Source organism: Trichosurus vulpecula, chromosome 2, assembly GCF_011100635.1.
Source record: "Trichosurus vulpecula isolate mTriVul1 chromosome 2, mTriVul1.pri, whole genome shotgun sequence".
NCBI classification, from domain to species: Eukaryota; Metazoa; Chordata; class Mammalia; order Diprotodontia; family Phalangeridae; genus Trichosurus; species Trichosurus vulpecula.
The window spans coordinates 76,909,553-76,923,728 of record NC_050574.1 but is presented as its reverse complement, the minus strand read 5'-3'; the positions used below and the strand labels follow the sequence as shown (position 1 = coordinate 76,923,728).

Genomic DNA, 14,176 nt, shown 5'->3' with positions numbered 1-14,176 from the left:
GGTTCTATTGCCCATCCCTTCACTCTGTGACTCAGCTTCCCTACCAGATCAGATACAGCTCCTTGGCACAAGAGAGATATCCCCCAAAGACACTCTCCCAGATCCTGAGACAACAGTTCTTTTTCCTTTCTTGGCAGAATCAGAAATCAGACTCAATTTAAACAAAATTTTGTAGGCAACAGGGATTTGAATGGAAAGGAGACTAACTCAAAGGCCTCCTTCACTTGTCTTCCTAGATGTTACCTTAACACTTATGCCCAGCCTTTCTTTCTTCACCATCTCAACAAACTGGCCCATCACTCACAAGGCTCCTAAATCTCACCACCTACTCCTGGAAGACTTCCCAGATGGATCATTTTGATTCCATTCCTCCAAAACCTTTGCTTAGCTCCAATAGTCTACTATGTGTAAAGCCCTGGAGAGTTAGCAGTTTTTTGTTGATTTGTCTTGACATGGAAGTACCTGGCCCTTCTCTCTGATAGAGCATCCTCAGTAATTCCCTCATCCCCATGCCATCCCTTAAAATATACTGTAAAGAATACAAAAATGTCGATCCTTCCTGTCATCGATAGAGCCCTTGAACATCAGAACTACGAAGGAACTTTCAGAGATCATCTATTCCACCCCAACCAACAAACTGTGAGGAACAGCGGACTGCCAAAGGCAGCACTATCTGTTAAAGTGAGTTTCAGTACTATTAATGATGGTGCTGGTTCAACTTGTAAGTTGTCTCTCCTGGATTTCTACTTTTGTTATCTGATTCATGAACAAATTGATTCCTATTAAAATATTAATATAAAAGTGCAAAGATTAACATTTAAAGATATGTAGAGGGAAAAAAAAGAAACTGGAGCAGCTAGGTGGCACAGTGGACAGAGCACCAACCCTGAAGTCAGGAGGACCTAGGTTCAAATCCAGCCTCAGACACTTACTAGCTGTGTGACCTGGGTAAGTCACTTCACCCCAACTGCCTCCAAAAAAGAAAAGAAAACCAGGGACCCAGAGAGGGGAAGGAACTTGCCCATGGTCACAGAGTAAGTTAGTAGTAGAGGTTGCATTATAACTGGGGTCTCCTGACTCATAGGCCAGGGCTCTTTACACTGCTTCTCTTGGTCTTGGTTTAATGTATCTTTTCTTCTCCTTAGAGATCCTGTACATGGATAGCTGCTTCAGACTGTGACTCCTCCAAGGGTGGAGACCAGGTCTGGCACAGCACAATTAAACACCTGATTAAAAGGCTTTTGAGTCCCTTTTAAACAAAACAGTGTGTTGATCATGCCACATCCATCACTAGATGTTCCAAAGCATTCAATGGCTCCCACTACCTATAGGACAAAGGATGTTTAGTCCCAAGTCCCGAGGATGTTTAGCCTGGCATTCAAAGCCCTTCAAATTCTGACCCCACCACACCTTTCCAACCTCATCGTCCACTATTTCTTATGCTAATTCCTATGGGATTACTGAAATTCACCAAATAGTCCCCTCCTCCCATCCTGGCCTTTCCCATTTCTGGAACTTTGTTAATGTTCTGACTGGGATGCTCTCTTTCTGCCAAAAAATATTCCTTTCCCCAATCTCTAACTGTAGGAATGTTACCTAAATAGTGTTGTTGTAAATAATGTGATATTGTGGGAAAGGGCCCCTACTCATATTAATAGTAATTAAATTCGACAATCATTCATTAAGTGCCTACTGTGTTCTAGGCACTGAGCCAGGTGCTAGGACTAAAAACACAAAAAAGGAATCAGTTTTTGCTCTTGTGGAGCTTCTGTTAAATGGAGTGGGGGTGATATATGATGCAACATGAAGGCAGGTAGTAAATATAAAGTAATTTCAGGAGGGAAAGAAAAGTAAGAACTGGGGGACCAGGAAGTTCATGTGCCATGAGCTGAGCCTTGATGGAAATGAGGGACTGATTTAGAGTTGAACATGTATAAAGTGTGTATTCCAGGCATGATGAACAGTCTGTTCAAAGATAGCATTCTTTCTTTCTAGGCAATCTGGATTAAGTGATTTGCCCAGGGTCACATAGCTAGTAAGTGCATGAGGCCAGATTTGAACTCAGGTCTTCCTGACTCTATGGCCAGTGCTCTATCCACTGAACCACCTAGCTGCCCCTGCAAAGACATTTTGAGATAATATCTTGAGTCCATGAATGAATGAGTGAATGAAAAAAGAATTTATTAAATGCTTACAATGTGTAAAGCGCTATGTTAGGGAGAAGCCACTAGGTCAGTTTAGCAGAAACATAGTATATGAATGAAAGTAACATCTCATATACATGAAGTGTTACCTGCTTCCCCTTAACTGCTAGTGCCTCCCCTGAAATTACTCTGTATTTATTTTGTTGTTGTTGTTTATAATCTACTTTTTCATATTCAATAGAATGTAAGTTCCTTGAAGGCAAGAGCTGTTTCATTCTTCTAGCCCTAGCATCTAGCACAATGCCAGTCACTTCTTGGTAAGTGATGAATAAATGCTTGTTGATTTGATGTTTAATAGTTTCCTCCTCTGTAAAATGGGGTAATAATACTTTTCCTCCAAATCTCACAGGGTTGCTGTAAGGCACTCACTTTGTAAACTATAAAGGTCTAAGGAAATGTAATCCATTTTTATTGTAGTCCTATAAGGCCTAGCTCAGATGCTATCTCCTTTGGGAAGCCTGCCCTGACCACTCTGGCCAATGGTACTATCAATGAAGGCTGTGGATGAACAGACAAGACAAAACCTCCAGAAGGGGGAGGGGGAGGTAGTTATATTTTTCTCCATATGTTTGATTCCCTTTCTGCTAGATTGTCCATGAATTCCAGGACGGGTCTTATGCAGATTTTTGTTTCCTCAACTCTTGGCATAATTATACTAAGGGGATACTCTGTGAAACAAGGAACAGAGTCCTGGACTTGACTGAGAGTCAGAAGAACTGAGTTCCAGTCCTGATTCTCTCACGGACTTGCTCTATCACCTTGGGCAAAACACTTCGCCTTTCTGTGTATCAGTGTCCTCATCTATAAATGGAGTGTTATAGTTTCTAAGGTCCCTTCCAGCTCTGACATCCTGATTTGAAGAATGTCTGTGTCATTGCTGTTGTCTTAATGTTGGATTGGTCCTAGCCTTGATCTTCAATCTAGGTTCCTGACACTCCCCTCATCCCATGAATTTACTATCCCAGCTCAACTAGGGGCTACTTTCCCTTAGCCCATCCTCTAGGTCACTGATGCTCCCTCTTTGCTCCCTTCCTCACCTCCAAAGAACCCAAAAGAGAGGGTATCCTCCTTCCAAGTTACCAAAGGCAGGACCTCATTGTCTTGATGTGTGGGGGTGGCCCAGCTCCCCTACTCCCTCCAGAAACTGACCTTCAGAGAAGATGCTCAGAGTTCTGGGAACAACAATTGGGGAATACTTGATCCCCAGAGAGGCCTTCACATCTGGACCACGGGCTAATCCCTGGACAATGACAGAGCCAGCAACTTGAAACTCCTGGGGTCGGGACAAAGGGCAAAGCCAGGAGTGGGCAGGATCCGGTCATTCCCCCGTTCCACTCAAGCCCTACCCTCCCTTATTCCCTCCCTCCCTTGCTTCCATCTCTCACCAGTCCCCTGCAACCCCATCGATCCACCTTTCTGAGCAAGCTCCTGCACTCTGTCCGATGTCTGGGACGATGGACTTGGCTCCTGTCCCTGGCCCCAGCTTCCTCAGTGGGCCTGGGGAGAAGGGGGTGGGGATACTGATGGAGAGGGAAGGCAGAGACCGTAGGGTCAGAAGGGGGAGGGGGAAAACCATTGGGAGTAGAGACAGATGTGGCCCTGAATAGGCCTACAAGTTTCAGAGTTATAATTACTGAAGGAGGAGGGGGGAAGGGAGAGGGTCAGGGCATCTGCCTGAGTTTACTCGGCACCCCTTGAACTACTTAAGTAATTTAGGGTTGGGGGAACGATGTGTGCAAATGGTTTCAGGCTAAGGAAGCTGAGCCTCTGGGCCCTGCTCGAGCCTCGCTCTGAGCCTGCAACAGGCAGAGAAGCAGCTCCTCGGGGAAGGAGAGCTCCTAGTATCCCCTTCCCCCAATAGCCAATTGGGCTTAGGTCCAAGGGTGGGGGGCATATTCGATTGGGATTTTATTTTTTCTCAGAGCTGGGAGTAGTGTCCTATAACCCCAGGCCCGCAAACCTCACACGTCTGCTGGAGGATTGGGGGCCCACACGTCCTCCCCCCCCCTTCCCGGGGGTGGTGAGTCACCAGCTTCTCCCTCAACTCTCCCTACATAGTCTCCACGCTCTGCTGGCCGATACCAAATTACGTTCGCGGGGGAGAGACGGCCTAAAAGGCCCCTCCCCAAGCCTTCTTGCGGATCTCTTTTTCTCTAGCAAAGAGGGATCCCCGCGCTTTTAGTATTTTCTCCCCTGCTAGAGGCGGAGGAGTAGAGGTTGGCACCTTCTACCCACCTGCGCAGAGTCGCAAGGGGGGGGGCTGGCCCTCCCCTTGGTGGCACACTTGGTACAGGCCAGCTGAGAGACCAGGGCCGGAGCCGGGAATCTGTACAATAGCTCTGGGGCCGTGGCCGGGGCCGGGCTGGGACTGGGCAGCTGTCGAGGCCGTCGCCGCCCCCACCCCCACCGCCCCGCCCCGCGAGCCCGGCGCCCGCGGATCTCTGCCTCGCCAGCTGCACGGTGCCCCCGGGTCGTGATCGCTTGCATTTGGAGGTGTGGGTGAACCCCATCCCCTTGAGCTCTAGAAGAGGAAAAGGAGGAGAAGGAAAAGGAGGAGGAGGAGGAAGAAAGCAGCCAAGGCGGGATGAGCCGTCCGATCCCCCCAGAAGCCACTGGGGTGGGGGAAGCACCGAGCACCGACCGGCGCCGCCTCCGCGGCTGAGATCTCAAGGCGTTCCGCAGAGGAGCAGACCCCACCCCGCCGCACAGGAGCCATGGACCAGGGCCAGCACCAGGAGCCGGACCCCAGCTCCCCACAAGGTACCCGCCGGATTTGCCGAGAGGCTGGGGCTCCAGCAGTGAGCTGAGGCAGGGAGGGAGGCCCTGGGTGGGCTGCGCAGCTCGGAGGCCTGGGAAGGGGGTGGGGGGCGCCCGCCCTGGGCGTGGAGCCGTCCCCCCTCCTCCCGCCCCCATCTCGGCCAGAGACTGCTGGGGAGTGGGGAGTTTTAAAAATAAAAGCTGCGGCCGCGGCTCCAGGACACTGGCATCTTCTGACAGCTGCCCCCTCTCCCCCCTCCCCCGGCCGCCGCCGCAGCCGTCGCTTTCCCTTCCTCTAGCCTCGGCCGCTGCAGCCTTCGGGATGTGCCCGCCCAGGAACCGGCCTCTCCCCCGATTTAGGGCCTGGTTTTCCCAGAGCCTCTCCCCCGACCCGCCGTCCCGGCTACCCGCAAATATTCTCAGCTCGCCTCCCTGGAAATGGATCCTGGACTTTGCTGGGTATCCCCCACCCCCACCTCTCTGCACCCGAGGACCACTCCTCATCCCCCACGCCGCGCCTGCCCGGCTCGAACTCTATTCTGGCTTCTGTGCTCCCCTGACCACCCCCCCCCCCTTCTCAATCCTGCCCCGTCACATGCCTCCTCAGCCCAGCCTCCGCTTCCCCTTCTCCAGGGTTTGTGTATGGAGCGGCGGGGGTGAGAGTGGAAGTGGGGGCGAGTTGCTTCTCTTCCAACTTGTGGCGCTGCCTCCTGGGAAGGAGACGCAAAGCCCCTTCTCCGCAATCTCTTCTTCGGGAGGGATGAGTTCCCGTACATCAGGGAATAGTGTGGAGGAAGGAATTATCCTGTCTACCTATCCTGGCCAGAAAGGTCCTTCCCTCCCCCCCTGTCCCCCCACACCCCGATCCCTAGTTGTCAGGCCTTGGGACTTAGCAGATCAGAAACCAGCCTTCCCCATCAAGCTCCCTCTGGGAAGCCTGGAGAGTACCCCTGCCCCCATCTAGATCTAGGTCCTTACTCCACACATACCCCACCTCCCATTCAGATTGCTACCCTCCTCCATTCCCCCATCGCTCCAGCTGCCACGAAGTGTGCGGGTGGCTGGGGCAGCAGAGGCCGAGGGGGAGGGGGGAGGCCCTGACTGCACTGTGGCTGCCAAGTAACTGGCAGAATAAAAGCGAGGGTTGGGGGAGGGGAGGGGAGTGAAGGGGGAGGCGGCATTGTTAGGGGCGAGGGCGGGAGGCTGGGAGGGGGCCCTGACTTCCCTTAGAGCCAGGCTAGGCCCTGGGCCCCTGGGCCTCTTGCAGGGTATTGGGGAGGCCTGATTCCTCAGCCTCCAAGCTCATTTCAGAATTTGAGGTCGGGGAAGGGTATGGGACCAGAACAGAACCTTAAACTCCTTCCCCTTCTGACTCCAAAAGACTTCTCCCTTTTACTTCCAGGCCTGGTTTCCCTAAATTTCCTGGCATCATTAAGCTGAGTTCTCTTAGGCCTCGGTTTCTCTACTCTATAGAATGGGGCAAAGGCTTCAGTTTACGTCCTCTGGGTTCTGTCCATCTCCAAGAAAGGAAGTTCTTGGGATTTGGGGTAAAAAGAAGCATTATCCCCTATCCTCCAACCCCACTCCTCCCACAAATAACCAGTTCTGAGGCTACAGCAAGGAGGGATGTGACTAGGAAGTGGGGACAGGTTTGGTTGAGGGGAGGGAAGGAAAAGCAATCTTTTCTAGGATATAACCCCCATGTCTCTAAGGGTGGGGGGCAGAACCTATAGAACTGGGAGCTCAGGATGCCTGAGTCCCTGTCTTACTGACTGAGGTAGAGATGTGGGCCTAAGCCTTGCTCGCTTCCCACACCTTCCCCACTTTGCTTCCAGGAGTCAGAATCTAATCCCAGTCACCTCTGTGCCCCCTCAGGGCCCCAAGCTCAAGATGAAACAGTGTCTGTGGGTGTGGGGGATCCCAGGATAGGTGGGGTTGCTGTGATGCCCAGTGGGTGTTCACTGTAACCTCCCAACCACAGCCAATGGTTCAAGTATGGGTGCTTAGTTCTGTTCTAGGGTGTGGAAGAGTGTGGGATATTGGGAGGGTAGGGTCTGTGGCTATGGGGTAATGTAGTTGGGACTTAGAACCCAAGTGTAACAGTTGAGATGACTGGATTTTGATCTTTGCTCTGATGAAGCTTGAGAGAGCTTCAGGGTCTTGGCAGGCTCTCTAGGGTCATTGATATCCCCCTTTTCCCAACCCCCCTGCACCCAAGAGTCACCACAGGTCCCTGGCAGATTGGCAGATGGGAAACAGGAACTGGAGAGGGAAGTGGTCTGTATACTGAAGTTACTGAAGCTGTATACTGACTTGAGACGGTGATTTGGATGGAGTTTGCATGGAGGGGAGACCCTCGTCTGTAGACAGAGGAAACCCCTGATGAGGAATGGGACAACTTGTCTGATTACAGAGAGTAGAGGAGAATTCTGGATGGGGTCATGTGTATTTGGGACCTTCGATGGAACGATTGTTGTGCATACCCAGGTCAGGAGACTAGTCTCTATACAGAATGGACTTGGATGGGTAGACAGATCTGTCTATAGGCTGGGATGCCCTAGATGAGGTAACTGGTTTGGATACACAGAGAAGAACCCCAGATGGAATGAATGATCTCTACCCAGAAATCCTGCTTATTCATGGTCCAGAATATAGAGTGTTGGGCTTGTAGTCAGTCAATCAACAAACATTTATTAAGCACCTACTATGTGCTGGGCACTGTGCTAAGCAGTGGGGATACAAAAAGAGGCAGAAGAGGGTCCTTGCCCTCAAGGAGCTTACAATGTACTCGGGAAAACTTGGGTTAAAATTCTGTCTCTTACTCTTACTAGAGGGTCCCCTAAGTCACTAAGCCTTTCAAAGTCTGTTTCCTTCTTGGTAAAAGGTAAACAGTACCTAGAGCATCTTCTTCCCGGGGTTGTTGCCAGACTTAAGCAAAGCACTTGCAAGCCCTCACTTTTACCCTGGGTCACCTAAAAGCCTTTGTGAAGTTTTAAGCTAGGAAAGTTGTGCAAATGTCGATGATTACAATGAGGTAGAGCCCTGGGTAGAATCTTAGGGACGGAGAGGCCCTGAGGCTTAGTCTCCTGGTGGCGCAGGGCTTCTCCATTCTTCCTCTCCCACTCCCCCTCCTCCTTTCCCTTCTCCTCTCCCAACCTTGCCATGTGGGCCGGATGGGTCCCAGTAATGAGGCTATTAATGAGCCCCTAATGTGCTGTCATGCATATGCAAATGAAGAGAAAGGGACTGAGAGTTCCCTCCTGCTCAGTGCTAGCTCCAGGCCTAGAAAGGTAGGGTAGCTTGGCTCACTTCCCCAATTCCTGGCTGGAGTAGTTCTGCTTATTGTCTCCTTCTCTGGGAGAAAGCCCCCATGGGCACCAACTAAGGCGTACTGGGGGCCAGCTAAAAGGTTGGAGAGCCTTTTAGGAAAGGAGACCTCTGATCTGGTCTGGCCTAAGGCCTCAGGGGGCCAGGCAGCCATGCCTACTGGCACCAGCTGGGCCTCTGGGTAAAGGGAGCCAGCCGGGTGAGCCCCAGATAATGTAGCTTTGTTTTGAGGGTGGCAGCCCTGCCTGGCACCCCTGGGCACGATCTTCAGTGTTACTGTGTCAGCTGCAGGTCCTGTTCATCCACCCCCAATCATTGGGGCTGCCTGAGAGGAGTGGGGTGGGGGTAGAAATGAGGGATGATGCCCCAAGCCCTAATCATCACAATCCCCCACCATACGCCTTCCCATTCCCTCTCCACTCTAGGGGACCTTACCAATCCTTTGGACATCAAGATTTGGCCTTCTGAGTGCCAAAGGAAGTAGAAATATGACTGTTAGGCAGATTTGCTATCTGACCTTGGACAAGGTCACTTAACCCTCCTGACCCTCAGTTTCCTTTTCTGTAAAACGAGAGAGGTTGTACTAAGGTCTCCTTGGCCCCTATCAGTGCTAAGATTTTATGTTCAGTGTTCTAAGACCCCTTCCCCGATTCTGACATTCTGTGATTTTGGAGGAGCCCTAGATTTGCAATATGGATTAAATGATCTGGATAATGGCCAGCACCTCATTTCCTTCTGTGATGCATATGGAGACTCTGAAATGGTGAGTTATGAGGAGCAGGGTATCTAGCAGGTCCCCAGACCCTCTGCTTTTACCCTAGGCCTATGTCTCCTGCCCCCACCCTCACTTTCCCGGGGTAGGCCCAAACTGCTTGCCATTCAAAAACTCACAGACTCCTGGGGTCTGGACTGAACTGGCCAGGTCTCAGAGTATCCCTGAAGCTGAGCCAGCTGGGATTCTTGGATGAGTCTGATTAGCTGAGGCCAGGGTGTTTGGAACCCTACCTCTGCCCTCATTACCCAAAACTGCCTTCTCCTCTCAGGGGAGATCATCTCTTGATTCCAAATCCCTCCACTTCCCTCAGCAGAGCTGGGTACCAGGGAGCAGAGGAACAGCCTGAGAGCTGGAGTTTAAGCCAAAGGTTTGGGAGCTAGAAGGGGCTGGCTGATGGGTCTGCAGGGTCTGGTGGGGCCCAGGCGGGATGTCATCATTTCCTGCCCCTGAAATAACAGGAAGTGGGTGCTCCTGATTGGAGGCCATGAACAATGGCGGGCTGGGGCCCGGCCAGTGGAAGAGGAAGGTTCCTTTCCCCCTGGTCCCTCTCCTTCCACCCCCCACCTTGGAGCTAAGTGACATGGAATCAAGGAGCCCGGCACCTCATCACAGAATGCCCGGCTTTTTCTTCCAGGGACCTTAGGGATGATAGGCTCATAACACTCATCTGTAAAATGAACAGGCTGGACCTGACCTCTAAGGTCCTTTTCAGCTCCAAGTCTATGGTGCTATGCGTCAAACTAGGTGAGGGAACATTCAAAGATCATAGATTTAGAGTGGGAAGGGCACTTAATCTAACCTTCCTAATTTTACAAAGGGGGAAACTGAGGCCTGTAGACCTTACATGACTTGCCCAAGATCACACAGGTATTAAATCATAGAGTCAGGATTTGAATCCAGAGCTTCAGACTTCAAATCAGTCATTACACTCTCTCCCATATAAGCAACATTCTACCCCCTAAGAGCTAAGTCATTTCAGTCCTGACCTGGAGTAGCTGAGCTGCCTCTCTTGGCAAAGAGGTGGTGAACTCTAGGTGTGGGATGAGACCTACATTGTCAGACATAGATAATGGTTTGATTTGCTTTGCTTAAGTGTATCAACAGCAAAGTACAGCATTAGGGGAGGGAGTAATCATTGGTAAGTGACAAAGAGATGAAAAAAGAACAGCAAATAAGGTATTTGTTTAAACGAGAAAAACATTTAAATTTTTTACAAGTTTCTGTAGTAAGCCTTCCTGATCTCAGCATGCTGGGAGACCCAGACTTCAAAAGTGCCTCTGACTCCATGTCAATATTATTATTGAGTGGCCTTGAACTACCCAGTGGAGATGGCACCCCCCAGCCTTTGGCATAACTGACTCCCTTTGAAGAGACCCTGGCTCCCCAGGTCCTTCTGAAATTTTGCCTTTGGTTCCACATAGCCCAGTGGGGGAGGTTCTAAGCTTGAGTATCTTTGAGGGCAGGATTGGGCAAAGGGGGTTGTCACTGGCTCCAGATATGGGAGTAGAGAACAAGTCCATCACTTGGATAGGGCAAAGGGCAGTACTTGGTGCACGCAGGGCTGAGCATGAGGTCCATGTGCTCTGGGACATATGTCTGTGTCCTTCTATCTGCTTATCTGTCTTTATGGGAATCTCTGGGTAGGAACAAGGTCTAGTTCTGTGATCTTGTTGATATGAGGAACTCCCAGATGAGAAAACTTCCTTCACTAATGCAGGTTGGCACCTTCCCTGCAACTTTACAGTCTAGAACCCTAAGAGGTTACGTGAATTCCCCAAGGTCATACAACCAGTATGTGTCAGAGGCAGGATTTGAATCCAGGCCTTCCTGGCTCCTAGGCTAGTTCTCTATCTACACTGCCTCACTATTCCAGTGCCATGCTGCCTATCATGGGAATCACTATCTACTATACACACATATATGCACCTGTGTATATATGCATATATGTATATGTGCACACATATGTGTATGTATGTGTATATCGTGTATAAAATATAGAAACAGACAAAAATACACACCCATACACATATATTTATATAGATTTTTATATAGAATCTCCATTTTTGTTTGTGTGTAAACACAGTTTGTTCATCTGTAAACCGAGGGGCATGGACCAGTTGAGCTCTAAGGTCCCTGATGATGATGATGGTGGTGGTGATGGCGATGATGGTGATAGCTAGCATTTATTGTGGTCCTTTAAGGTTTTTGAAATTATCTACAAACTTTATCACATTCAATCCTCACAACAACCACTCTGTTGGGTCGGTGCTAGTATCACCCTCACTTTATGGATGAGGAAACTGAGAACTAGAGAGGTAAGTGACTTGCCCAGGGTTATACAGATAATAAGCACCAGGGGCAAGATTGTAACCCAGCTCTCCCTGACTCCCAAGTCCCACATTTACTGTGTGTTGAGTTCTTTGCTAGGTGCTAGAAGAGAAACAGAGCTTTAATAAGATATGAACCCTGCCTGCATGGAGCTTACTGTCTAGTGGAAGATAAGACACAAATACAGATAGCTCTAATGCACAATATGACGAGATAAGGATCTCTCTTTGTGTCTCCCTTTCTTGCTCTATGTGTGTATGAGGTTGGGGGAGGGAGTGGCTGAGAAGGGTGGCCATTTGCTCTTCTCCTCCTTCCCTCAGCTCAAGCTCCTGTGGCTGCCTTTGGGAGACCAGAAAATGTCCATGAATTACAGATGCTGAAAACCCTCTGCACTAATTATAGAGTGAAAGGGTGGGCTGCCTCAGCCTCCTCTGGGCTGTGGTCCCTGCCTGGGCTCATCCCTATTCCTCTGCCTTCCTCTGGGGTGGGGCTGTCCTTACCTCTGGGTCTGTCATCCCCTCCCCTTCCCGCCAGGTGCCTCACTTCCTGCCATGTCAGAGTGGCCAGCCTAGGCAGGAGACTCTGCCTGCCCTGCATTCCCATCCCCTGAGCTCAGAGCCAGGCTATCCGAGGCACCCATGTCCTTCCTCACAGAAGCAGGGGAGCGTGGCGAGAGATTTCTCCCCTTTCTCTTAAGGTTGTCCCTCAGAAGAAAGGACTCCTACTTCCTAGAGGAGTAGAGGTGAAAGAACAGCAGGCAATGTGCTGTGCGGGGTTGTCACTTGGAGGATGAGAAATAGGGGTCTGAGCCCCTGACAACCTGCCCCAATGTGTACTTCATAACCTAATATCGTGGAAAGGACACCCCATCTTTCAGAGATCCTGGGTTTGAGTCTTGCATGTGTTAATTCCCAGCTGTGTGACACTGAACAAACCTCTTATACCCTCAGGGGAGTTCCATTTCAGCAAATAGAAGAACATTGGGTTAAGTGACCACTAAAGTCCTTTCCCATTCTCCATCTCTGAACCTACCCTTCACCCTAGTCTGAGACATAAGGTTATAGACTAATAGAGCTGGAAGTGGACTTAGAGTTTAGTCCTCTCAGGAACCTGAGACAGAGGTTAAGTGACTTTCCCAAGATCACATAGCTAGTAAGTATCTGAGGTGGTATTCAAACCCAGGTCTTCCTTCTTATAAATCCAAAGTTACCTCAGCCCATTCCCAGCCGAGTCATGGACATAGTATCGTAAGATCTCGTAGAGGGACCTTAGTGGACTTCAAGCCCAATCTGTACCTGAGCAGGGATTCAATATCCCTTAGAAATGATCATTCAGCATCCACCGGACATTGCCCAGTGATGGGGACCTCACCACCTCCTGAGGCAGCCCGTGCCACTGGCAGACAATTATAACGATAAGTGTTTGTTTCTTTGATTTCAGGAATTTTTAAAAAGTATTTCATTTGTGCTTTTTTTTGGGGCAGGCAAACAACAGTATTCCAACTGTTAGTCAACTAGTATTTATTAAGCACCTACTATGTGCCAGGCACTGTTCAAAGTGCTAAGGGTACAAAGAAAGGCAAAAACACAATCCATTCCCTCAAGGAGCTCACAGTCTAGTGAGGGAGAGACAACAGGCAAACAGCTGTGTACAAACAAGATGGAAGCAGGATAAATGGAGACAGTTAGCAGAGACAAGACACTAAAGCTAAGGAGGTCTGGGAAGTCTTTTCCAGTCCCTACTCTTGCTAAGCTAAGGAGTACTGGAAACTCCTTTCAGAAGAAGGAAATTTAGCGGTGACTTGAAGGAAGCCAGGAGGTAAAGATAAGGGAGAGAGTTCCAGGCATGGGGGAACAGCCTGTGTAGCATCTGAATAACACCCCCTCCCTCGTAATAAAGTACAGCTAAACAAACAGTAATAATGGTGGCATTTCTGCAGCACTTAAAGGTTTGCAAAGCACTTTACAAATATTCTTATTTGAGCCTCATAAGAACCCCGGGAAGGTAAATGCTGTTATTATCCCCGTTTTCCAGATGAAGAAACTGAGGCAAGGGGTTTAAGCAACTTGTTCCAGGTCACACAGCTAGCTAGGGTCTGAGGTGGGATTTGAACCTAGGTCTTTCTGACTCCAGGCCCAGCATTCTATCCATTGCATCACCTTGCTATGATCATAATACATGGAGCACGTCTGACAATGCAGGCCAGGTTTTGTACCCAGAATCCACTGTGTCTCTTTACCAGATGACATCACCATTGGTCAGTGCAATGATCAGAAGTCCTTCCACGTTGTTTACTGTGGTTGTTTTTGGAAGGGCTGGTTTGCTTCTGTTTACTTAGCTCTTCATCAGTTTGTGAGCCTCCCTGAGATCCTCTGAATTCCTCATATTTGTCATTTCTTAAAAGGGAAGTCATGTTCCATCGCATTTGTACGCCACAGTTCATTCGTTCCCTGGGCATTGGCCTCTCGCTGTCCATCCTATCCTTTGCTATAAAAAGCTTAGAGTTCTAATTGTTAGGCAATTTTTCCTTGTATCAGACTAAAATGTGTCTCCCTGTGACTTTTGTATTCTTTGCTCTGCCCTCTGCGGTCAAGTGGAATAAATCAAATCCCTCTTCTATATGATGGCTTCAGATATTTGAAGAGATTCATCATGTCCCCACCCTTCCTCTAGGTCTTCTCTTCTTCCTTTAGAACACCCCCAGTTTCTTCAAACAATCCTCAGAGACCCCGCCTCTGCAGCTCGTACATTCCCTGCCCTCTGTCTCTTCTCTCACAGGGCAGCA

The 14,176-nt window shown here is 49.6% G+C and overlaps 1 protein-coding gene across 3 annotated transcripts in view; it reads left to right on the top strand.

Moving 5' to 3' along the window:
- Positions 1–4,486: 4,486 nt before the first annotated feature.
- MAP7D1 (MAP7 domain containing 1) overlaps positions 4,487–14,176 on the top strand; it is a 29,725-nt gene continuing 20,035 nt past the window's right edge. The window contains exon 1 of one of the 3 annotated variants that reach the window (XM_036744489.1): positions 4,487–4,964. In XM_036744489.1, coding sequence (XP_036600384.1) covers positions 4,919–4,964 — 46 coding nt within the window. In that variant the 5' untranslated portion in view covers positions 4,487–4,918. The remainder of the gene's footprint in view (positions 4,965–14,176) is intronic. The other 2 variants (XM_036744491.1, XM_036744490.1) reach the window with 2 other exon arrangements.